The sequence below is a fragment of the Callionymus lyra genome, chromosome 15 (genome assembly GCF_982586985.1).
Source record: "Callionymus lyra chromosome 15, fCalLyr1.hap1.1, whole genome shotgun sequence".
NCBI lineage: Eukaryota > Metazoa > Chordata > Actinopteri > Syngnathiformes > Callionymidae > Callionymus > Callionymus lyra.
The window spans coordinates 22,887,176-22,912,407 of NC_141832.1; the positions used below are offsets into that span (position 1 = coordinate 22,887,176).

The 25,232-nt window shown below is 37.3% G+C and overlaps 1 protein-coding gene across 2 annotated transcripts in view; it reads right to left on the reverse strand.

The window, feature by feature from the left end:
- znf385c (zinc finger protein 385C) overlaps positions 1 to 23,190 on the reverse strand; it is a 175,922-nt gene extending 152,732 nt beyond the window's left edge. The window contains exons 1-2 of one of the 2 annotated variants that reach the window (XM_087808491.1): positions 23,138 to 23,190; positions 11,158 to 11,237 (exon numbers count right to left, since the gene is read on the reverse strand). In XM_087808491.1, coding sequence (XP_087664617.1) covers positions 11,158 to 11,209 — 52 coding nt within the window. In that variant the 5' untranslated portion in view covers positions 11,210 to 11,237; positions 23,138 to 23,190. The remainder of the gene's footprint in view (positions 1 to 11,157; positions 11,238 to 23,137) is intronic. The other variant, XM_087808492.1, reaches the window with a different exon arrangement.
- Between the last annotated feature and the right edge of the window lie 2,042 nt (positions 23,191 to 25,232).

Genomic DNA, 25,232 nt, shown 5'->3' on the forward strand with positions numbered 1-25,232 from the left:
TTTAATCATAATTTGAATTTGCTCTATATTTTTTCCATCAGTCTTGATCACACACACAGCAAGTGTTAAAGATACCGAAGTTTCTATATTTCAATGAACCATGTTATGGTAAAATCCTTTGTAGATCCTACTTTGCAAAGCATTGTTAGCAATATTACATCCTATTTTCTTGCAAATAGACCTGGTTCTGTCATGATATAACCATTTTGTATAGACCACTGTATTCGAGGTAGACATATACACCTTAAAATACCTATAATAAGTGTCTCTGTGGGTTGTTTTCCACTGATGCCAGTTTCCCAGAAAATAAACGGTATGAAATGACATTTGCGACCATAAAGAACATTGTGCAGCTAGAGGAGATCTGTACGTCATCAGCCAGATGGCCATTATAATATGCAACTAGCATTCACCTTGTGGGAAGCTGCTTTATCTCAACAGTCCCTCATGCACAGCAAAGCTAAACCATAGAATGTTTATCGTAACCTTTTTGTATATTTGAAATGAAAAAATACATTTGTCTTCATTAACCTCAACTAAGTGGTGCAAAAATAGAAAGCTAGCCAAGCTAGCCTCATATGTCACAACATCACATCATTCTTACATCAGAGAGGCAAAGTTTGGTGTCAGCTCATGTCATCCTGAGTCTAATGCAAAGGGTCGTGGAAGTGCAGGGATGGGGTGAATGGGGTTGAATTTGCTGGAAGTGCAAGTAAATAGGACTTGGCACTCACCCATGCATGCAAGGCCACTTTTTCTTTCGCACATATTAGGATGTATATTTAGCTTTCATATTCTCTAAAACAAAAATAGTAATTTCACTTAAAAACTCATAAGAATTTTTTGCCAATTGTGTTGAGATTTAATTAAACCCTTTTTTTTTAACAAAAAGAACTAAATATTATTATTATTTTTTAATGTGAAATACAAGATACAAGTTACCTTGATCACATTTGCTGATGGGGCCGGAAAAAGCTGTATTTTTTGCGTGTTTGCCCAGAATTGGTCGGTTCTTGTGAAAACGCTAGCCTACACTGGGAAATGGTTGTAGACTCTGTCTCATGCTAGCACTACAGTGAAAGCAACGTCAGCACAAGTGACAAAAGCATAGGAAGTGAGAAGTGGCCTGTGGTCACCACCTGCAGAACCTGATTTTCTGGAACTCCTGTTGTGTTCTCAGTGTTATCTTGACCTTTAAAGTATATACTTTATTGAATATTGTTTTGTTTGTTTAAGCGCTTTGTGACCCTGGTCTGGAAAAGCGCTATATAAGTACACATTACTTACTTACTTACTTTATTGGGAACTTCAGCTAATAATTTCCAACTGTCGTCTTTTCAATTTGCACAACCTGCATGTGAAATTAATTGCAAATATAATATATTTAGTTATAATCCTGAATAAACCCATTTGATATAACACAATGCAGCAATCCTAAATTACACACATTGTGTTCACACTTTCCAAGAACTCTTTATACCCACATTTACCTAGAAATATACAAAAGAACTAAAGTTTCCAAGGAGGACATTGCTGTACATCCCTCAATGCTACATTGTTCTCCTCAATCAGAAATAAGTGACATAATTAGCTTCATAACAAGATCTGAGCACTTCAATCAGTGCTAGGTGCCAAGACTGCGAGGAAAGAAAAGCAGTGAGTGATAAAGGAGCTCCACAATTCACACATAAGTACCACAATGCAGCAGATTCTCGATACTCTAGTCGTTATTGTAGCTGGACGATCGGATAACATGTTAAAATCCATGGATCAAATAGCAAAATTCACCTGAATATATCCTTTACGAGACACACATTGCACATGGAGATTCGGAAACTCACACAATACCAGGATCATATTACAAAAGATATCTCAGCACATACAAAAGTTTTCATTTTACAAAATAAACATAAAATACTGTTTATACTGCAATATACTGCAACTAATTTTGGGACCAAATATCAAATGGCTGCCTCTGCGCTTTTTCCACTTCACTAAAAAACAAATTGCTGTGTTGTTCTTACATCACTGGCAAATAAAGATGATTCTGATTATGCTTAATCCACAAAGTTTTGAATTTGAATTTCTATGAAAAGTCGTTTTCATAATTTATAAAAAACTTTCATAAAAACTACACTTCGATACACAGTTGAGGCCTGACAGGGGCAGCTGGAGCGAGGCAGACACTATATAGTTTGATTAGTGTTCTATCAATACACCAGAGTTGCATTTTGTATTACTTTGCATTCAATGCAGACGAAAGTGACGCAATTATTAACTCACTAAACCAACATAAAAGCTTAGAAGTTGAAAGTGACAGGATCAATATATGTCAGTATAAGGACAAGGTAGCAAAAGAAAACAAAACAGGTTTTCCAAGACAATCTGGAAGATTGTGTTCAGCTGATGCTTAAGGATGGAAGGCTGAAGACTGTGAAGAGCATGATGGGTCGCTGAATAAGTCTGATATGATTGAAAACACTACATAACTTCAGCGTCTTTCCAAACTGGAGCAGCAGTTGACACAAACATTGTTTATTTTGAAATTATATCTATATTGTATTGTTTGTCCCTTTGTGGCATTTTGTTTACAAATAGGTAGAGAAAGTTGTGTGGAGGTAACGTCTCATCTTCTATGCTTGAGGCTATTTTCAATCCATGTGAGGAAACTCCATGTCAGAGATGGCATTAAACATTAAATACTTGAGCACACACATCTTGGATCTGAAAACGTTTCATAAGGTCACCAAAAAAAAAAAGATCATGTAGCTGCAGCTACTGTGGTGTGTTTTTTAGCATAAAACTGCATTTTCTAATCAAACCTTTTTATTATTTATCTTGTTGTGATTTAACAAATCAGGCATCAGCTGAAACAAACAGTACCACACTGACATTCAGTTGATAACAGACACCAGACATCAGATTGGTTTAACTATTTAATATTAATCACATTTTTTTACTCCACCACACTACGGTCCTGACGGTACAGATGGTCATACGAATTTCCTTCATCTGGAAAAATTGAAATTGTTTAGATGACATGTGGCAAATCAGACCCGTCAAGTCATTTTACACACAGCAAGTAAATAAGGTTCATGTTGACGTTGTGACCTAAATAGATGCAAAAGCTGAAAATTGTTGAAGGAAAGGAGATTTATATAGTGTTTGATGTAGAAAAATAAAACTTGAAATGCATATGCAGGACAGTTTTGCAAATATACAATTTTGCATAAGAAATATGTCATATTAGAAATTAAATTAAATTTCTGGTGATTTTCATATTATTTTTAATCTTTTCACTCCATATCGCGGTTGGTGGAGAACATATGTCGACATTTAAAATATATATATATTTAATAATACAAATCTGTTAATATATAAGATGTTAAAATAAATAATTTGTTTAAAGGTATATGAGATATGATGGGTTTTTTTAAGATAAGTTTTAGAATATTAGTTAAACTAAAACACAGTTTTGGACTTGACAATAACCTGATCAGGATCATAGAGTGAAAGGTCAGAGAGGATGATTTAACAGTTGCATCCCTACATCTATTGACCACCTTTCTCACACTTCCCTCCCACTATTTCTTATTTGAATGCAGAGTGGTGTCAGGAAGGAGAGCCAAAAAATGACATTGCTTCCTCGCCTAATTTCCTCTATTATAGTCAGAGGTGGGAGCTGGTAGGAGCGGGAGGTAGAGTGTGAAAAATGAAAAGAAAGTGGGTGGAACGGTGAGTGCAGGAGCTGAAAGAGAGATGCTATTTAAGCAAGCAAAGATCATTTAAGTGGGTCAAAGTGCACAATAGCTTTAAATTTCAAAGAAGGAGAGCAGCAAATGATGCATGTTTCCGGGGGTGAATCATTTGCGACTAAAGTGTTTCGATTAAGACCAAGAAATAATTCATTTCATGCGTGTGTGTGTGTGTGTGGAAATATGTTTTCGTGTCTTTTAGCAGCAACGCAGCACTCACAGGGTCACACTCTTCATCCCCATGACAACACAGTGCTCCACTGCGAATGTGAACACCTCCACCTATCTGAGTCATTAGCCAGCCAGCCACCCATGCAGCGGCCATTATCAGACGGTCATAACAAACTGTCCGTCTTTTGTGGGTGGCAAATCACACTTCAAGTTTCCCTTTCGATGAGTTCCTGAGTAATGAAATGTGGTGGGAATCGCAGGGTGAGGCAACCTGGGTTTACAACACGGAGCACTTTTAACATGTTAGAGTGAAGTATATTTAGGATAATTAAGAACTTTCAAATACATTTGTGTGACTTAGAGCCGACATAATGCAGGAGGCATGAGAGTTTAGTTTTGAAAATCTACCCAAATATCCACAATAAAAGTCCATAACATCATCTTGAGAATAACTTGGTTGCATAAGCTGATGGCAGTGATACTGAGAAATCTGTAATTGAGGTTCACAAGTGAAGCTTGTCAATTGAGTGTCCATTTCTACATCTGTGGAAACATTTCCTAGAGACGGAAACAGACAGACCAGAAAGAACATTTTACCACCCTGTACAGTGTTTTTGTTTTTTGAAAAGTAAATTTGGCACACTGATAGGTGTAGGGGTGTTGACCTACAGAACTCAGAAAAACCTGTTGTATGCAGACATCAAACAGAGAGTATCAGGAATGAAGACCTGTACATGGAATTGGTTACCCCAACTTTCTGAAGAAGCTAACTTATTTTTAAATGCCCGGAAGCACAGAGGAACCATCCGTTAATATCCAAGATCCAATGCATGTGCAGAACCCAGGAATGAAAATGGCAATTACACCAAAGGAAGCTGAGCAGTAACTGCTGGTTGACAAGACTATCTCACAGAATAGCAAGTCCAGAAACATCTACTTGTGCACTGCCTGGATTGACTACAAAGAACTATAACTCAATTCCATGTTAATGGATACTGAAGTCCTTGGTGATGTAAAAGGTCAACAGACACTGCAAACTTTCTTTCAGTACTTAATGAGGCTCTAGAAGACAACTCTGAAAGCCAATGCAAAGCCAGTTGGACAGGATCAAAGAATTAAATGCAGAACGTCGGAATGTACCGATGGTATCTAGAAGAGGGTCGGTGATTACCACAGAGGGGTTGAATTATGAGAGCAAATACACAGGCCAAGGAGTAAAACAAAACCATGTAGCTGGCAAAGTATAAAGGAACATCTGTGCCCAAATGGACTGAAACTCCACGGATCACAATGATGCCTCCTAAGGTAGAGGGAAACAAGCGAGCTAATACCCTGTGGGACTCCCACTCCCATTCCAGACTGACAAGATGGTGATGGCCAATCAGCCTGACATAGTTCTGGTCGATAAACCACCGAAGACATAAAGAAGAAGGGATACAAGAAGCTGGAACAAAATACCAAGGGCTGAAGAAAGAGTTGTGGGTTGTAAGGGCAGGAACTGTACAATCAATTAACCTTTTCTTAGCTGGCTTTAACATTTTCATCATATAATAACAATGTAGTCCTTGTTACCCAAGTAAGTTTACCCATCCTAATAACACTTCTTTTTGTTCAGTCCGTCTTTGGCCTGTTGTCCCCTCACAACACTCACTATAATATGGCCCCTAAATTTAATTGATGACCTCTGCTGTGCTGTATATGTTTAAGCGCCATTAAAAGTATATATTTTTACCACTTTCTATTTTGGAATGCAAGAAAAATCCCCCAGCAGCTAAAAAAGTTTATTTGACTTTTCTTGTTTTACCTGTGCTAATGACATTAGTCTAATATTTCTGAAGGGATGATTAAACAATTGTAACCCTTAAAAGACTACACAGAAAATAAGCATTGACTATAGACTGAGGAAAATTCTCTAATAAATAAAACTTAGCAATACAATCTTAAGCACAACTGGATAACGTACTGTGTGAATTTTCTGTTGTGTGACACACTTTGCCCTGCCAGGCTGCTGTGTTGCCAGTGTTCACACAGAACTGCATGCTGGCGTTATTTCATTGCACTCCAGGGGCAACACAGTCTGTGTCCCGGCACTGCTGAACAAGATCGTGGAGGGCATAGAGGGGGAGGTCTCTGGCTGTGGGGTGACGCCAGGAGCAATCGTCAGAGGAAGGAAGTGAGGCACTGTAGACGTTGGAAAACATCCATCTCCAGCTAATGTTTGTAAGTTCAACAGGAAATCGTAGGTGCCTTTAACTTTCCTATGACACAATGTTATGAAATGACTACTACTATTCAAACGACTCTCTTCCCTCATAAGCAAGTAGCTAGAATAATAAATAATTTAACCTTCTTGTTACTATCCTGCCACCACCATGATTTGACATGCAAAATACTAAGTTATAGGAATTTGCCATCAGGGAAAACAGGGTTTTTATCTCAGATAACTATCATTGCGGTATCGAACAAGACACCCTAATAGGACCTGTCCAAGACTTATACGTACATCCAATACTACATGAGTTATATTTTTGTGAATTGCTTACTGGTTACTATATAATGATTACTACTACACAGTGACAGTACAATACTCTACCAGGTATCTAATTTGACTTCATTTTTTAGAAACCAAAGCATAAAATAAAATCAGTAAAACATGCATGAGCTACAAATTATGTTATCACGTGGCAAAAAAGGTTAAGTCACAAGAAGTCCAACCCACACCTTGAGGAGGGAAACACACACAATTTAACACTATGCCACTTGTAAAACAAGCTGTGATCCATTTGTTCCAGGATTACCAGATCTCTGTGACCCGGAACAATGTCAGGAATGAATGGACTGTGCGACATAAACTCAATTTATGATTTTAATCATTCTTTTTCTGTCTTCAGACTTAAGTATACAATTTAAACCAAATTGTCTTAGCAATTTGATGCATAGAATCACCCAGCAATATATAACTGCACAGTAGAGGTTACTCAGGATAACATTGAAAACGCCAAGACGTCATGGGATGTCAAAAGGGACATTTTTCACAACATGATTAGACTGCACAAACCAAAAGACAAATCACCGACAATCATTTTCTCACAAACTTATCTTCTGTTGTTGCACAACAGTGCTGGTGAAATCCTCGAAATGATTATAAATGAAAGAGCTTTGGGAGGCAGCCAAGTAGCATCTCAGCAGGGAATGTTGGCTGTGCAATATCTACCTTCTTCTGCATTACAAAATCCAGATTAATATTTATTGCTTTAACAATAAAATCTGAGCTGAAGTCAAGCTTGGAAATTGGTGCATGAAACAAATGAGAAACTTCTTATAGAACTCAGCAGGTAAAGGAGGTCTATTGTGAAGGATTGCCAGAACAGCATATGCAGATGCATATCTAATCAAGTAAACTATACTCTTGACTCTTTTATAACCTAGAAAAAATCTTCATGAACATCTCCCACAAAAGTTCAGAGAGACACACTACTTTCTTGGAATTTCTTTATTTTCGTCATTATGCTCATTTGAAGCTCAATTTTATAATTGGGATTTAAATGTAGTTGTTAACATGAAGCGTAGAAAGAGTGCACTGTGTTGATGAAAAGTTTGCATAATGGGGCTATTTGAGCTATTTCCAGTGGATGTAGTGGGAGTTAGAATTGGGAATAATCTATTTGTCTTCCTGAACTGGGCCAAGGTCACAACCACCGCTGTGGTTCTAGGTTGAAAATCATCTTGCCTTCTCAAATTCTGAATAAATCACTGGCATAAACAAGCTTTTAGCATAAAAGTGTTCATCATTTACAGTATGTGACAAGTCTCTTAGCAGGCAGCTATGCAGAGGTGAGAGTGCTTGTGAGATGGCAGAGAAGAGCTCTTGAAAACCATTACGCATCACTTTAAAAAATGTTTTCCTCCCGCTTTCTACGCTCTCAGGAATGCTCAAGCGGTTGGAAAGACTTTACTGAAGTGATGGATGTAAGAAACCAGTGAAATACAAAGTAGATGTTTTTTGACAATCTTAGCTTTCACTTCTTTCACAGCGAACAGGTTTTTGCTGCACTGTGTATAGAAAATGTAAATAGCCGATAATATGTTTTGTATTGTATCACTAGATGTGCTTGAGTAATTAGTATTTTTTTTATAGTAATGTTTTAATGCGGTTTAAATACTATGAATTTGTCCAATCACATGAAAACTTCAATATGTTGACTCTAGTCTTTGGGGCAAACTTAACAAAATACTGTAACACGAAATACCCAATGCTCTTCTGCAACTTCTGCAGCTGTACAAATAAAACAAGCAGGAAAACATGTTTTCCTTTACTGTTAGTTGAACGTTGCATTCAAAAATTGGACATCAATTAACCATTAGTGCTTAATATTGGGATTGATTGCGAAGTTGAGCAATAATGATATCCCTAATGTGTTGTGTTCAGCACCATGTAGCTATGGTTACTCATTTGTCTTTGTATTTTGTTGTTGTGTTAATTCACTACGATACAATAAAGTGTTTTTGTAGTGCAATCTTAAGAAGAGCATATCTAGTTGAAGGTAGAAAAAAAGACATATTCTAGTAAAATATAGAAGATTGATAGAACATATTCCAAGTGAGCTCCACGTGTGATTCTCTCACCAATCATTCCTTTTTATTCTATTCATTAGAAGGTTCAAATGGGCTTCTGTGTCGGAGGTCTGAGTCGGAACAGAAGTCCTCTCTGTCTTCTGAAGGGTGGCCTCACCACGAGAAACATGTGTGCATCTCTGAGGTCCGAAGGTAGTCCGGTGCTCGCGTGTGTTCGGGTGCCACTAAAAAGTTTAGTCAAGGAGGAGTGCCTTGATTAGCCAATAGGATGTGACGTGGACAGGCCATGACTGAACACACTGTTTATATAAAAACAGTTCCTACAAGGTTCTATCCAGCTGTCAAGTGGTTTCAGGCAAACGCGCAGATATATGAGCTGACAAAACAGCTCTATTGTGTCCTCTACCTTGAATTTTCACATCTTTTTTTAAGAACAAGGAAACACTGTATATTCCAACCAGGAGATGTGTGTTTATAGTTACTATTTTAAACAAAATGTGTGAATGAGCACAGTTATTAGGTCACCTGGTACAAAATAGAGAAACGTTTGTAACGACACTGCATATATTTTGAGGATAGAATAGAAATGACAGAATAAAAAAATGTCTCAGGTATTAAGAAGGTCAAATTGTCAACCCAGATTGTTGTGAAATCTGAAGGTGACAAAAGGGCCCATTAATCTCCACAAACTAGTTCCTGAAATTCAAAATATGCGCTTCTGCGAAGAGCAAGGGCTTTCCCAATACTCAAAAGTTGAGGAATGAGTTGAGGAATGACTATTCCATGGAATCGGACTGCTAAAGGATTAAACTGGATCAGCCAGCTGACAATTAAAACATATGATTTGGGTGTTTCAAAGTCGCTGGATTAAACTCTACACAGGTCATTTCCCGGTACTGCTGATTACCAGTCCAGTTACCAGTTTAGTTTTGAAGAAAAATTTGGTAGTCTTGACCTTTAAAATGAGGCACTCTTCATACAAGTTGTCAATAAATGGAGCGAGACTTTCTTTACAGAGTGCTGTGTTGGTAAGTAAGTAAGTAAGTGCATGCCTTAATAAAGTAATGTCATGAGAAATTATAGGTTGGAATACTGTAAAATACTGGATCTTTTTTTAATGCACATGTGAAACCTGATGGAGTTGCATTACTTCTATTTTTCACACTGCAAAAACAACTCTGCGTTAGCTTTTGGTAAGAGTCGGGGGTTATCGGGTGTATGAATGATAAGTGAACCATAGATGCAATGGTTGAACTTAACAATGTAGGTACAAGAGAGCCACAAGACTTGAAGGAAGGACAAACAGGAGCTAATCTACTTGTAAAATTAAGTTTGGGCCTCAGAGTGTCAGAGCATGTGTTGACTTTGATGGTTAAATATGGTTAGATCCTCCTATTTTTACTTTCAAGACCAGATCAGTAATGAGTATATCAGAACGACAGATGTATATCATAGGGACGTTTATAGTCTATATATTTATCTATCCATCACTGTCAAGAATATGATGGAAATGGTTATATGTGGATAAATTGACTCATTTCTGCACCAACAGAGGATGAAAGCAGCAGTGATGAGAACGCAAAAGGGAGCATTGATGCTTTGGATAGAATGATTTCATGTTCACATAAAGTCAAAGACGTACAGCACCTTTGGGATTGTTTTTTTAACAGCTGGTTTCAATACTAACAACCAGCTCAGTGTTCTCTCCATCGAGATGAGATGACAATTTGTCAGCTTTGTTTAAGGAGGGAGAAAAGAAATAATGAGGACCAGCTACGGTTGATTCCCTAAAGAAAGTCATTATGGACGCTAAGCGCTACCAAATCAATCATCTTAACCATAATAGGAATATAACTGCTTTCAGGTATTCCACATATTATAAGCGTAAATGGTCCAGAAGTTTGAAGATCATGCTTGGGTTATTAAGGTGAATAGCTGTAAGTCTTGATCTTTAGTCATTACTGACAATGTCAAACCAACCATGACTAGCTAATAAACCTTAAATGACCCCAGGCAGGAGATCAAAATTTTACCTGTGACTGGTTAAACATTCAATGTCTCAACTGCTTCACCAAAATAACAATGAGTTTGCAAATACATTTAAGAATAAAACCTTTCCATTTGATACATAAAGGTTCTGATTCAAAGACCAGGGCCAGGTGATGCCCAATCGTCTTCTTCCGTTAAGATTCAAGAATAGATGTCTCTAAAAGAGAGAGAACTGGTTTCTAAAGCAACTGTGACTCATATTTGACGTCAACAGGCATCTCTTGATCACCGTCAGCGTCATCACAGCAGGAAGGCTATCTGGGGACAGCCGAAGAGACACCTATCAATATCCAGTCTCCGTTCCTCACTACCAGCTCAATGGAAAACACAGTTAGATATGATTGTGGGCCCTGCAGATGGTGGTCAGCATTAGATTACATGTCTGCAGCCTGATCAATAAAACATTTGGTTGAGCACAAGATAGGGTGGAAGACATGGTGCCACATCTGTAATGACAATTAAATAAAAAAAACATCAAAATAATATGATGTTAAAATTTGGTATAATAAAAACGATATTCATTTGTTTTGTGTTAAAACTTTCTATGCAGATACTTGTACACTATAATGTGGTATATCGAGTGAATGAAGACACAATTTTCTCTTACCTGTCATGAAGAAAGACAGTTTCAGTTGCCTCTGGATGCAAACTCTAGTCATGTCCTGCTGCCCCTCTATTTGCAATAGCCTGTTAAAAGAAAATGATTTGCGTGTTGGTGCCTTGCTAACAACTTGTTGCATTGTTCTAGAAGTGCTCAACAAGGGATGAGACAGACAGACTTTATTATATATGATTATATGATGGTTTCATAAAACAAGAACAAAGGGCAAAAAAAGGACAAAAATACAAAGGACACATTCCCACCCCAACACACCACAGTGTAGAACAGGACACTGGCCACCACAGACTGATAGAACATGCAGATGTGAAATTATCGGAGCCTCCTCAGAAAGTACAGTCTACTCCGAACTTTCTCATACACAGATTCCAGAGTCCAAATGCATGGCCTCCTGCTGATAATGGCGTCTCTGTCCCTGCTCCTGAAAACCACCTTCTTCCTGGTAAGAACATCCTTGACCTCCTTAGTTACTCTTAGTTTATTATGAGGGTAACACGGACAGTCTTAGCAGGGGCGACAATCCGTTAGAACTTGTGTCTGACCCTAATGGGACTTCAGCAGCACCTACCAGTCTGTGGTGTCAAAGCAGTCTCTGGTGGCGTCCTCCACAGCTGGTGTCCACTTCCTGATTGTTTTAGTGGTCACAGACTGTGTGTGCACCAGAGGAGTGTACTGTGACTGTAGATGGACTTCCCAAGTGGAGGAAGAGGTTTGGGTCTGTACACGTCCTTCAAGTTGGTATAAAGGAGGTCAATAGTCCTGTTCCACCGCCTGGTGGAAAGCTGGCAGTGTAGAGTCCAGGTTGGAATGATTAAAATCCTCAGAGATGACGATAAAAGCGTCAGGGTGCTGATTCTGAAGTCTTGCTGTCATTGTCTGGATCTTCTTACAGGCAGAGGGAGCTGCACCACTCGATGGAATGTAAACACACAATGCGATCATGTGACTGAACTCGCATAGTATATAGTATGGCCGCAGGCTGACAGCCAACAGTTCTTAATCCTGACAACACAAGACTTTCTTCACAGTAACATGATGAGACCTCTTCCTAGGCCCTTCCCGCAAGCATACTGTATGTCCGTGTCGGCTCTTACGACGGTGAAGCCCGGAAGGTCCACGGGGTCAGCTGAGTGAGCCACGTCTCTGTGAAGATCAACAAGCTGCTCTCTCAGTAGATCCACTGGTTGTTGAGGGCAGACAGCTCATCGATCTTGTTTGTGAAGAAATTGACGTTCCCCACAGTGATCGTGGGGATCGATTGTCTGTGACGTCTACGACTGTCCGTTAGCTTAGCCTTTATTTGCTTGCTGGCTTTTCATCCACGATAGCTGCGCAGAAGTTCCATCTGGACATTATGACGATCTCCAGCCTCTGCCATTGACTTCAATGACAGCAAATTCTCTCTTGAGTAAAAAACATGATTCTGTCCATGTTAAAGTATCCATTAAAAAGATAATAAAAATTATTAAAAATAGTTGATTAGAAAAAAAAAGTTATTGATCGTTGCTGCGGAGCTGCTGGAGAGGCTGCCGTTCACTTAGGCGCCTTATGACATATATCAAAACTTGGAAAGGGTAATAATTTTGTACTTTTTTTGTTCAGGTAGAAATAATATTATAGAGAACATTAATCAAGCCTTTATCAAGAGGAGTTTTAACAGCATAGTAACATAAGTACAAGATACAGTAAAGTTCCAGATACAAATCCCTTGTCTCACAGAGTTATTTGTGCTACCGGTTTACTTAATCTTTATAAACTTTACAAATAGTTAGACTTTTATAAAATGTCCTTTTCTTATTACAATCAATAAAAAATGCATACTTAATATGTGGTAATGCCTTGTAAACTGTGTCTATATGTCACCATGGAAGTCCTGCAAGATTAGAACAGCTATTTTGTCTAAAATAAGTTTGGACTAATCCAGACACCTGCCATATCACTACACCATATCTTGATGATTACAATAACTAACTGGTTATTCCTTATTTTCCTAAAAAACATCCGTACATAAACATGAACATGTTTTTTTTTGTGTACATAAGGCAGGCAGGTATTATTGATAAATTCATCCCTAAGGATGCACCGTTTGTTCATATGAAATCTACTGACTTCCAGGCAAGACTCAAAGGCGACAACGAATCGTGTGGTAACACTGAGCTACAGAAAGCCCTAAGAAAGATACACCAGTCGTGCCCTAGAGGGAGGAGAATGAGATGTATTTCCTGGTAGATACAAGCAATGGATTTGGTGACAATGGCTTTGACAAAATAACACATCTCAGAGAAGATCAGAGGTCATAAAGAACCTCTGTGGCAGTTTCTGTGTGATTCGCCTCGGACACATCAACATCTGCATGACATCGCCTGGAGAAAGGCATCATCACTGGTTGTACCCTATCATTGGTAGGCACTTTTGGCACGTACTGTAATCTCTGACCGCTCTCGTAGAGCAATTTACCACTATGTTCAATTTGAAACCAATCATTACTGTAAGTATGAATGAAATGAAAAACATATTCCCTTTAAAAAAGGAAAGCCAAAACAAAATACTATATTATTGTGAAACAAACTCATTCAAATATCTTGATTCATTTTTAATTCACTATAAACATTTGCAATTCCAAAATTAACAAAAATAAACTTGTTTAACAGCGATAAAAACATAACTGAGTTGATATCTAATTTTCTTGATAAAAACAGAACTAAGTTTATATCTAACTTTCTTGAAAGCAATATTATTCTCCAGTGTCCAGAGTCCAGTAAACAGCTGTGAGGTTAGAAAATCAGAAAAAGTAAGCCCTAACCATCCTGACTGAATGACAAACACCTCTATCATTTAAGATCTCGGTCAATCGCTTGAGTGAGGTTGTCAAACCTAAAGCAACTGTAAAACTTATTGGAGTTTGGCAGGTGTGAATGTGTTTGACTGCCTGTGTGCTTTATTCCACCCTGATGTTAACTGATGTTAAGAAACCAAAAGTCTGCATATTCATGAAAATAAAAGTATGTCTGATGAAATGACCATAGCCACCACCCTTCCTTTGGAATGTATTAGGCTGAAAACAAGTAGTCTATTTAGTTTTTGTTGTTGTGTTACCTGGTCTCAAACACACACACACACTGTGCCTGTGTTCACTTCCAGAGCACCTTCATTCACCAGCAGCATAAACAGTCCACTGTGTCACTGCCTATGAGTGTATGTGCAGAACTGCTGCCTTCACAGTGAGGCCAGTGTTTGTGTGAGTCACAACACACACATGTTTAAGTGCATATAGGTGCTGCTGGGAGTCCAGAAGATGATGATTTTATTGGGGCTAAAAGAGTCCTGAATGTCACCGGAGGAACACTCAAATGACTTTACAATACTTTTCAAAGGCAGTCAAATTTGTAGGAGCGAAAAATAAATAATTGGCTAAGGGCCACAGGATATACCTTTAGTACAAACAGTGATTTACCAGTTAACAGCAAACACCTGAACCGCAGACATCAAATAAACATTTTCTCCTTGTATGAATAAAGTGAATGAGGAATATAAAGTGAAAAGCCATTTTGGAATTGCTTCTTCTGGGGGGGGGATACTTTCTTTTTACTTTCTCTTTAGTTTGCATTGATCACAAATATAAATTATTGAAAAAATGGTAATATTGACATGTCTTTTAACTGTCTATTGGTATCATGTGGTAGTAATAATCACCCACAATATCTTGCCTACACAATTAATCCCCAAATAATACTGACAGAACCAGGCTAAGACTATCTACAGTATACAGGCATTTACAGCCCAAATCTCTTTTTGTTATATCTATTCCTGCCTCTAACACTTGTTAGATGAGTACCTTCTCTGCCATCTGACTCTTTTGCTATTTTAAAACCTTTCTTGGAAAATATTTTCATAATAAGTACCTTTTTTTTTTTAAATTCTGTACACCTTTAAGGAAGTCAAATAATGACATAATAAACACTTGAAACCAACATTTATTTATACAAAGTTGATCCACAAAAATCTTAAATATTAAGTGTTTAAAGACTATGGAGCGAAAGTGAATGAAGGGTAATTCAGACACACATCTAGGAGAAAAGTAGAAGTCTGTTCCTGCGGGTCAACAGTGTCACCTTCCCAGTTCCCTGCTGAGAACAGAGGGAAACTGCTGGGTTTCTCTCCAGGCATAGCACCTCTTCTGTCAGGACCTCTCAGAAACCTTCAGCTCATGGTCTGACCAAGACTAGGAGGCGTGATCAAATTTCTCCTGTGCTGGCCTCTTTACATTGACCTCCAGTACAATTTAGATACATTTTATGATCCTTGTCTTAACTTATAAAGCGTTGTATGGTCTAGCACTATTATACATTACAGATCTGTATACTTGCACTTTGTACTTTTTGTCTACACTTTATAATTTCACTGTTTCCTTTTTTTGTGCACTTTTTTTTAAATTCCTCTCGAAGTAATAGAATATTCACAGGCTGTATAATGACAATAAACACTCTTGGAATTGTATCTCATCCAAACATATCAGCCTTCTAGGATGCTACAGTCCTTAAATTCCGATCTGTTAGTTATACCACGAATCTCTAAATGTAGATATGGAGCCAGGGCCTTTAGTTTTCAAGCCCCTCTGCTGTGGTACCAACTGCAGGCCTCAGTCGTGAGGGCAGACTCCCCTCTCTGCTCGTGAAACTCTGCCAAACCAGCTACGCTGAAGGATGTTGCAAGCATCAGAAGGTTTACCATTTGTGCTCAGTTTGAGCCTGATCTCATCAAAGAAGAGCACAGGGCCAATCCTGTTGCTCTCCGATAAATGCCAATAAAGTTGCACAGGCCTCACGTCTGGCATTAATACCACCCACATGGATTCTGCATCTCTCAGTTTGAGCAAAAGCATGCTTGTACTGGTCACAGGTTATTGTTATTGGGCAGCATCCTGATATCTCTATGCTCTAGACCAGATCAACAGGCTTTTGGCAACTGCCAGCTTCTCCAAGGGCAACCATCAATTTGGAACACAGATCTGAAATTACCTGATAATATATTACTTTGGATGATAAATATTATTCCACTAATGCTTACCAATGGGGCAACATTGGTAAAACCAAGATGCTTACTGTATGAAAGATGTATTTTTGAACAAGCCCAAAAGCTAGGGGCACTGGTTGTCGTGATTATTGCCTCTCGTTTCAACCTTTTTCTACTTTTTCAACAGCAGTTGGAATTAATTCACCAGCAAAATTGATTTTTAACAGAAAAGATTGAAATCCCAGAAGTATGATTGATTTGATTGATGTACTGTATGTTTTTTCTTTCCGCAATGGACCAATTTAAGTTGTCATGAAAAAAACATTAAAGATACAGTACATACACATGATATTAAGTAAAACAATACACATGTGAAAACTATAATACAATATAAATTAATGCTAATACAATAATGCAGAACTTTATAAATTAATACAATACATGACAGGGTAACAGTTAATGTACCTTGTTACAATGTAAATTGGATTGTGTATCGATGAAAAACGCCTGATCCGTGGAGCTGAGCTAGGTAATGTCCATCTACTGTATGTTTGGACTGATGTCACGCACTAGCGCAACAGTGGCAACTCACAGAAGAGTCCCTTCAGTTCTGGATTGTTGGATGTACGGCGAGAGAAAGTAACACAACAGGACTCAAAACCAATAACTTCTTTATAAAGCATCTAAATAAGAATTACACCAAAGATTATGAGCAGTTTGAAAAAAACCTGTCGGAAATAACATTAAAATGCTCAAATATATTCAGATAAACAGTCCTAAAAGCTGTTCAAAATTACAGGTTTCGTCACCTTGTTGAATATTAGAAACAATGGTACTGTCTGTCCTGTAAATATATACAGTATATAAAAGCTATTCGATTTTTTTCAATGTCTTTTTATTCTACAAAATTCTATTTTGTTCTGGCATTTGCCCACACTTTCATGGTTGATTGCACTTTGTTCCTCACTGAAAAATAATTGGCACTTTATCTATAACATATTCTTGTCGTTTTTTGCAAGTTATAGGGTTAAACAAAGTTGACAATTTAAATGTAATGCTGGTAAACCTGTTGACACATTATTTGATGATTTTTTTTTTTAAATAAATACTTTGTAGTTCCATCTGCAGTCCTGTTTGCTTGTTATTCAAAACATGACTAGTGTTATCTCAAAGAAAGAAAGTTCATATTCAAACACTAGTATAGGGCTGGTCGATACTCAGATGCCAGGTAACCATAAAAGTCTAAACAGTGAATTCCTAGTTGCAACTTATTATTGCATTTTCCAGCAAACATTTACTATAAATAGTTGGCAACCTCGAGAATAACAGAAATGTCATGTCTGTCAACAATATTTCAATTTAATTTATGATTCTATGTGACACTCCTGCCTAACTGAGCAATGACAGGCCAGTGATGTCATCTACAGCCTGACTGACTAATTGGGTATTAAGAGTGTGTGCGCTTGTTTGTACTGGCAGCTGAATAAAGAGGTCAACGCGTTCACATCAGCTTATGAAAAAGTTTTTGCACAATCTAGCCGAAGGTCACAGTGGTGTCTATCTTTAGAGGAGGATGAAGTGAAGAGAAGCCACACAGAGAGGCCGATAGAGGTCAGATTTGAGAAGTCTTGAAGGTGTTTCTTGGGCGGTTGGTTGTTGATTCCAGCAGCGTGTGAATCTGTATGTGTGGCTCGGTCACCTTGGCTCAGCAGGTGACGATATCAGGGATAACAGCAGTGTTGACAAGGAGCAGGAGAAGGTTAAATATGAGGGAAAGATACTATTTGAACAGTCGCAGACTGAACCAAACACAGAAGTGAATTGTCTATAGGTATGAAATCCCAGACAGTGACAACAACTGAGTTTCATAATAACTCATGTATGAAGAAAAGCTGCACATTACATCAATTCAAATCATATAATATTTGACACTTATAATGACATTTTACTATTATAGAATTAAATTGTGTTTTTAGGATTCATATATTCTCAATTAAATTGAAATACATTCAGATGGAAAAAAGATTCAAATTATACTTCTTTTTTTTATGGGACTTTGTTTATGACATGACCAGCAGACTCTGTGACCCAATCGCCACAGTGGAGTTCACTTGATCTTCCTTTAAGTATCAAATTTTCACCGAATCACTGAATTTATTGAAACTTTATTTTAAAACCATAATTTATTTTAACACTTTTTTTTAAAGATTTCTTGTAAACAGAACTAGTTTTTGTAATTTCATTAACTGATATGTCTATTTCTATCAGTGTATAATACTTACAATTTAAGGGGAAACTGTGTTAGTAAATTTGCTTTGATCAAAGAGTTTAATGGGACTGGTGGTGTCAGTAGCATTCAGGGACTGGTTCACACAACATACACATTAGGAGCAACCAAGCACTGCAGCTCTTCACCAAAACCAGTTATGAATCCTTCAAAGGATTTGTGCATCTATATGTAAATCCAGATCCAGTTCTTCGTCCTATTTACTTTATATGTTATTTAAAAAATAAATTGAATTGATTTGTTTTATTTTACTTCCAGACTGATATATATACAGATCGTTTGGGTTGCCATTGAACTTGAAACCAACAAGGCTTCTGATAAAAATCTATCCTTGAATTATGATTGAATATGACTACCTTCCACAAAAAGAAATCCAAAAATGTATCAAAAAAGTCAGATTTAAATAACTATAATGCAAAGCTTAATGAGATGAAATCATTTTAATTTTGTTTCAGGTTATATTGTATGTTATTCAACACGTGTCAATGCGATAAATCTGAAGGCAATAATAAACCTTAATCTTGGAAATGAACTGAGAAGAATATAAAGCTGGGACTGCAACGTTTCAATATATAAGATTTAATGCTACCGGCCATTGTTTGTAATGTTTACAGAAGTTCACTTGCACAGATCTATATATCATAGGGATGGCACCAACATTAGTAATGTTTGTCTCAATGTCTCTCATTATCAACTAGTGCTATCTATGGATGTCAACAGGTAAATGTACTTTAAATTAATACAACCTAATACATGCAGTGCGCAGTGAGATACTACGGATAATTGTGACACTTTTTTGAGTTACTTTATTTTATGAATTTATTTTGTTGTCTGGTTTAACAGTTAACTAATGTTGACTGTTATGTTTATCTTCTCTGCACAGGAGCCTGATGTAAGGGGTACAGAGCCAAATTTGAATCATGTGTTTTGCTAACAAACTTAGCAACCATATGTCATCCACACCCTCAGAGCTACTTTATATACTACTGATGACAGTATCAGACGGAGCAGGCTTGTCCGTGTCCCGAGAAAATAGACTCGTACATTATTCTAACGAAAAATTGCTAAGCATTAATTAGTCAATTGTTTTTTAAACGTCTACTCATATTTTTTGCACTAGAAACTTTTTAGTTTTTCCTCCTGTAAGGTTGGAGGTCAAATGTACTGGAAATTTGCTTCAAATAAAGATTTTTACAATTTGTTTTTTTATTTTTGTTAGAATTTATCTTGTTAAATTGCTTTCGAAAAAAGTATCGTTCAGGGATTAATAAATAGTGATGGTGTCTGTCTAGAAATTTTTTATACGGATACCCAGCCCTAGAAAAATGAAAATAAAATGAGATATGAAAGCATGAGGAAAACAATGTATTCTGCAGGTTACTGGCTCCTGTGTCGTGGAGACCTTTTTCTGTGTTGTGTGTGTGCCTTGAGCCAGTAAATTGCAGTCTCGGCGTGATATGACTTACCAACCAGATCATTGATGTGATATAAAATGGGGAATTTCTCGTGAAAATAATTTAGAAAAACACACTATTCAATGAACCCAGGAAGAGTGCTAACAGCAGTGAGCTTAAATACAAACAGCCTCAGGTAATTACATGAAAAAGAAATCTAAAATTCTTCTCTCTCTCGCCCAAGCAAAAGAAACAATAGAGTTTATTCAAAAACGTTCATTTGCACAGTGATTCCTGGGAAATACAGCTGGCTGACAATCAAGTGATTACAGTCGAAAAAAAACACCTGATTGGTTAAACTGTTGCGATCAAAAATCTGCTCTAACTTTGTTCTTTTCTGGTTCAAATGAAGACCCCAAATTAGAAGCTTTGTCACACAAAATTCAAACCCAAAATAATACTCACAGAAATGCAATGTTGAAATGCAAACATTTAAAAAGAACAATTTTCTTTTTATTATTAGTTTTTTGTTTAAAAAAAAAAAAGTGTAAGCCATTAGTATGTTTTCTGTTCTTTTAAGCACCATTTGAGAACTGTTTTGTCTCTCATTTTAGTGCTCTCAGAAATCTCCATCAATCAATCAACAAAATAAATATCAACGTATCCGATGTAATCAGGTTTTAATTGATACGTTCCACTTTTATCCTTCATTTCCTGTCTCTCCTATTGTGTTTTCCTAAGCTGAACTAGTAGCACACTGCTGGAACTCATCTGCAATCAAGATCTGACAACCTACTTCCACCATCTGAGTCCAGACCTGTGTGCGAGTCCTAATTAATTCCTGCAACCTGTGTCTTTTTGTTTCCTGTTTATTCCCCCTTTGACATTGGGTTTTTACTTTTAGATTTTGGACTTTTGAGATATTCGACTCCTGTTGTTAATATTAAATTCTATACTATCACTGCTCCCTCGGGTTCCCTCTTACTCAGACCCTGATATTAATGTCATAACTTATTTGAGGCCGTCAACGCTGCACTACGATCAATACATCTGAGAGGAAAAGCTTAAGTGTGTCTTTCACAGCACTTTTACCAGAGTAACAAGTAACGTTTCAACTGTACTTCTCTCACCTCGTCATCGTCAAAAAGATAAAGTTGTGTTGACACAGAATAAGAAGGAAAAAAAGACATACGGTTGAGATCAAAAGAGTAAATGAAATAAAAAGTTGTTACTTTAAAACAGAAATTATAACTGTCATTATTGTGCAGCACAATTACTTTCCACCACCAGCAACACTCTTGGGGAAAATGTCTGCTTACTGTTCAAGTGGACAGAGTGTAGTGAAGTGCAAATCCCTGACATGACCCCTCTCCGGTCCAGCATGAACGCTCACTCTCAAACATCCCTATGAGATGACATGTCATCTGAATTTAAGCTGCGGAAGGAACGTACGGCCACTTTAGAGCAGTTTGTTTGACATGAGCATGTTTGACAGCTCGAATATGAATCAAGACTCAGATCTCATGCTGACATCACACAGGCCAGGAGCAACGTCCGCCGGCTTTGTTTTAAACAACACAACTTTTTTATTGAAAGTAAAACTAACAATGAGTCATTAAGTGAAGATTCTGTGATAATTAACACCAGGGTTCATGGGCTCCACAAAGTTGCTTCTGTTGAATTTAAACGCAAAACAAGTGAAATATGACTTTTTGAGTCCTGTCATAGCTAAAGACGCACCTGTATAAAAAAAGTACTTTTACTAGAATTAAGTAATAAAAGTAACAGTTTCAAAACTTGATTTCAAAATGTTTCAATTTCATTAACTTTAAACTCTGAAATCCTAAAACACAGACAAATTCAGAAACACACACCAGTTACAAAAAAAAAGTCAAGTTGGCTTTACACGCGTGACTTTATGTATTAAACACATAAAGTTACGATTCATACTTGTTTGACGAAACTCTAAAATGATGGTTTGCTGCAATGAAACAATCCAGTAAGCAGGTAACTGATCACCTAGGTCTCATCCTGCAGTTCCAATTAGATATTTGTTAAAAGGTTTATAAGTAAACGAAACTTAAATATCAAGGATTTGAGGTTAGGTCCCACCACAGATGAAATATTCACATACATAAAAGAGTTGCCACAAACAAGCCTATGACTTGGTCTGCCTCAGAATCCCAGAAAAAAAGTGAACTATTCCCACGTTATTAAATATATCGGTATTTTCAAACAATCACATTATAACAGGGTTGTGTAACCGTTATCGTAAGGGATGCTCAGGGAGCAGGAGCGTGAACAGATTTAAGTGAATCAGCTGCCAACGTGACTGTGCTGGCATCTCACATTATTGGATTGTAGTCATTAAATCTTTAAAAGACCGAATTAACTGCTAAAACCATGATTTTAGAATCATTGATGGAAAGTGTCAAGCTTTACCAAATCAATGAATTTTCAAGAAGGTTGTTTACTGCTACCAACCGGCCAAACATCTGATCAAAACACCCCTGATGCAACCTTGTATCAAAACTGAGTGGCAAAGTTTGGTCTAACATTTTAAAAAGTAAAATGTGTTTTAATGGCCAAAAAGTAGCACTTCAGGTCGACTAAAGTCCAATAAGTTCAGCATTTAAAATGTTGCTATTATAGTTAATAATAATTAATATGTTTGTATTTTTCTGTGGTGGTTTTTTAATTATGTTAGCATTTGAAATAATATCTGTTCTACAAGTCATATAACAAATTAAATGTGCAGTTAAAGGGCTAATGGGAATAACCTCTGAGTTTCTTTGAGACGTGCAGAACATCACAAAATGAGAACTATTCTCATCTGTGCTATTTATTTAAAGCAAATAACATGTTTGGCAAGAAATACATTTTCTTCATATTGCATGAAATGTCTTTTTGTTTTATTGATAACTTTATATATTCTGACATGACTGTTGCTGTGAATAGCAGTTACAAAAAAAAAAGTCTTTACGTGTTTATGGAAATGCAAGTTAATCTTAATATTACACTTTAAAAGTAGACTTTTCTTATTCAATTCATTTTGCATTCAAGTATGAAATGAATGAAATCTTAATTATTTTCTTCTGTGATGACAATGAAGTAAATAACAATATTTTGTATATATACTTTATAAACACTGGAGCGTTGATCTGTCAATACAGCAGCAGCACCTCACACTGTTGCAGCTGATTTTATTGCGCCAAATTCGAATTTTAATTCTTATAACGTGTCGCAAACAAGTGGGAAAATGTGTTTTACTCACCGTTTCTGGTCAGGTTCAGTCACTCCTCCCTTGTCCCTGGCGTGTCAGAGCCCGGTGGCAGCGAGAACAGTTTGGTTCGAGACCCGCTGCCAACCGGAGAACCACACTTGACCAGCGCAGCACTTTCAACAAGCAGCGGATAGTCAGGCACAAGCCAGGAAGTAGATTTTCGAAATAAAGATGCGTTAAAACGTCAGCCACAAAACAACGGTTTATAATATTCTAGCGAGCTCCTCTATCGCATTTATACACACCATTTTTTCATAAGATAGTGTTTAGTTGCAAAAACGATGTTTTTCATTAAAAAAAAGGTTTATTTTGTTCATTGTGTATTTTATATTGTAACGGATGTGCTGCTTTGAGAGCAACTTGACCCTAGTTCTCCGTTGGCAGGAGCGAAATAGTTTCTTCGATGATTATGACATATGTATATCATATTATATTGTCTTCTTTAAATATTTTTACAATGATTTTATATGAATGCTTTGAAGGAACCAAAACTAAGACATGTGCACATCTTATGTGTGGTTCGTTCAAAAAAAAAATCACTTATTTAAGTTATTCATCGCAGAGAAACTGCTTAATAACTTGTATTGTTGTAGCTATCCTTTATACAGTGGCTCTTGTGCACTGCAATGCTTTAAAATGAATATCTGAAATTTGTATTTTATCATTATTATTGTAAATGGTGAAGGGAGATAACATATTTATGCACGTCATGACACATTGGTTTTATTGAAAACCATATGGTAGCTGTATAAGCAAAGTAAAGAAGCGAGAAACAATACATTTTAGCAAAGAAATACAATATAAAACTACTGTGATTTTTAAAAAAAATGTTTTTTTTTTATATGCATGTAATGCAAATCAAACACCCCTGAAGCAAGATTTATTTAATTGGTTTTGCATAGTCACACTGAGAGCCAGAATGTTAAGTAAATAAAGCAGTGGTGGAATGATCCTGTCTGCGTTCAAATAGTTGTTGCGTTGAACATGTCATTCAAATGTGATTGTTCTGCTCAAATAAAGGGTGATTCAATATTTTCAGCTCAATTACCGGTTCAGGCTGTCAGCATTCGAGACAAAACATTGCCCACCTTTTTGCTCCTGCTTTAAATAACATGTTTGTTGTGTAGAATGTTGAAGGTGGTGTGATTTCAACCCGGACGCTTTGTGAATATTTTATTCGAGTAGCTGTTTGATTGATTTTCACACGGGCCGTAATTGAACACGACTGCCATTATGGCAATGAACAGAGAAGCCCCTTTGCGGTTAACGTAATGGTTTGGGTTATTTTTCCGAGGCTGCTGCGGCGCTGTCACCTGCAGGGTGACGAGCACTCCCGGCTCTCCCCCCGTTGAGGACCTGATAACAAGGCACTTCATCGGTCGTCCTTCATGCAAATGTGAAAGCTGTTGTGATGAACGCAGAACACCAAAATAACTTGGTGGAAGTTGTGCAACACGTCCCTCTCTCTTGACAAGCATGCACCGACTTTCCTTTCCTTCATTCAAACAATATTTAATTTTAGCATTTAGTTTGTATTCAGCACTCCATCACTAGTCCACTCTGTCAGCAGCGCACACAGCCAGTGGCATAGTTGGCACACTCCTATTCCCAAAGGGATTATGGTCCCCCTTCAAATACTGCCTGTGTCACTGCAGCAGACATCTACTTTAGGATTCACCCTGCTGAAGACAAGGAAGTCAGTAACTGACCAATCATTTTATACATGGATCCCTTTCTTGGTTTACGTATGGGTTAGCAGGAGTTTAATTTGAGATTTTTCTTACTCAATTTTGAAGGGTTCTTTCAGCTATTTTCTTCAAAAATATATTCAAAACCAGTCGATATCTTAACTCATGGACTGAAGGAATCATTATTTTCATTCTGATTACCATATCTTTGCTTTTTAATGGATAATGTCGTTCAGTAGCGCTAGAGACCTCTAAGTGCTGGACCAAAAACTGTGATTCTCAGCAGAAAAATTGGTACGATTCCCAAGGGGAGAGTCACTCTGGAGAACTGGAACATTGCCTCTTTATGGTGCATTTACACATCACAGTTCCAGTGCTGCCCGACTCAACTCGCCTCA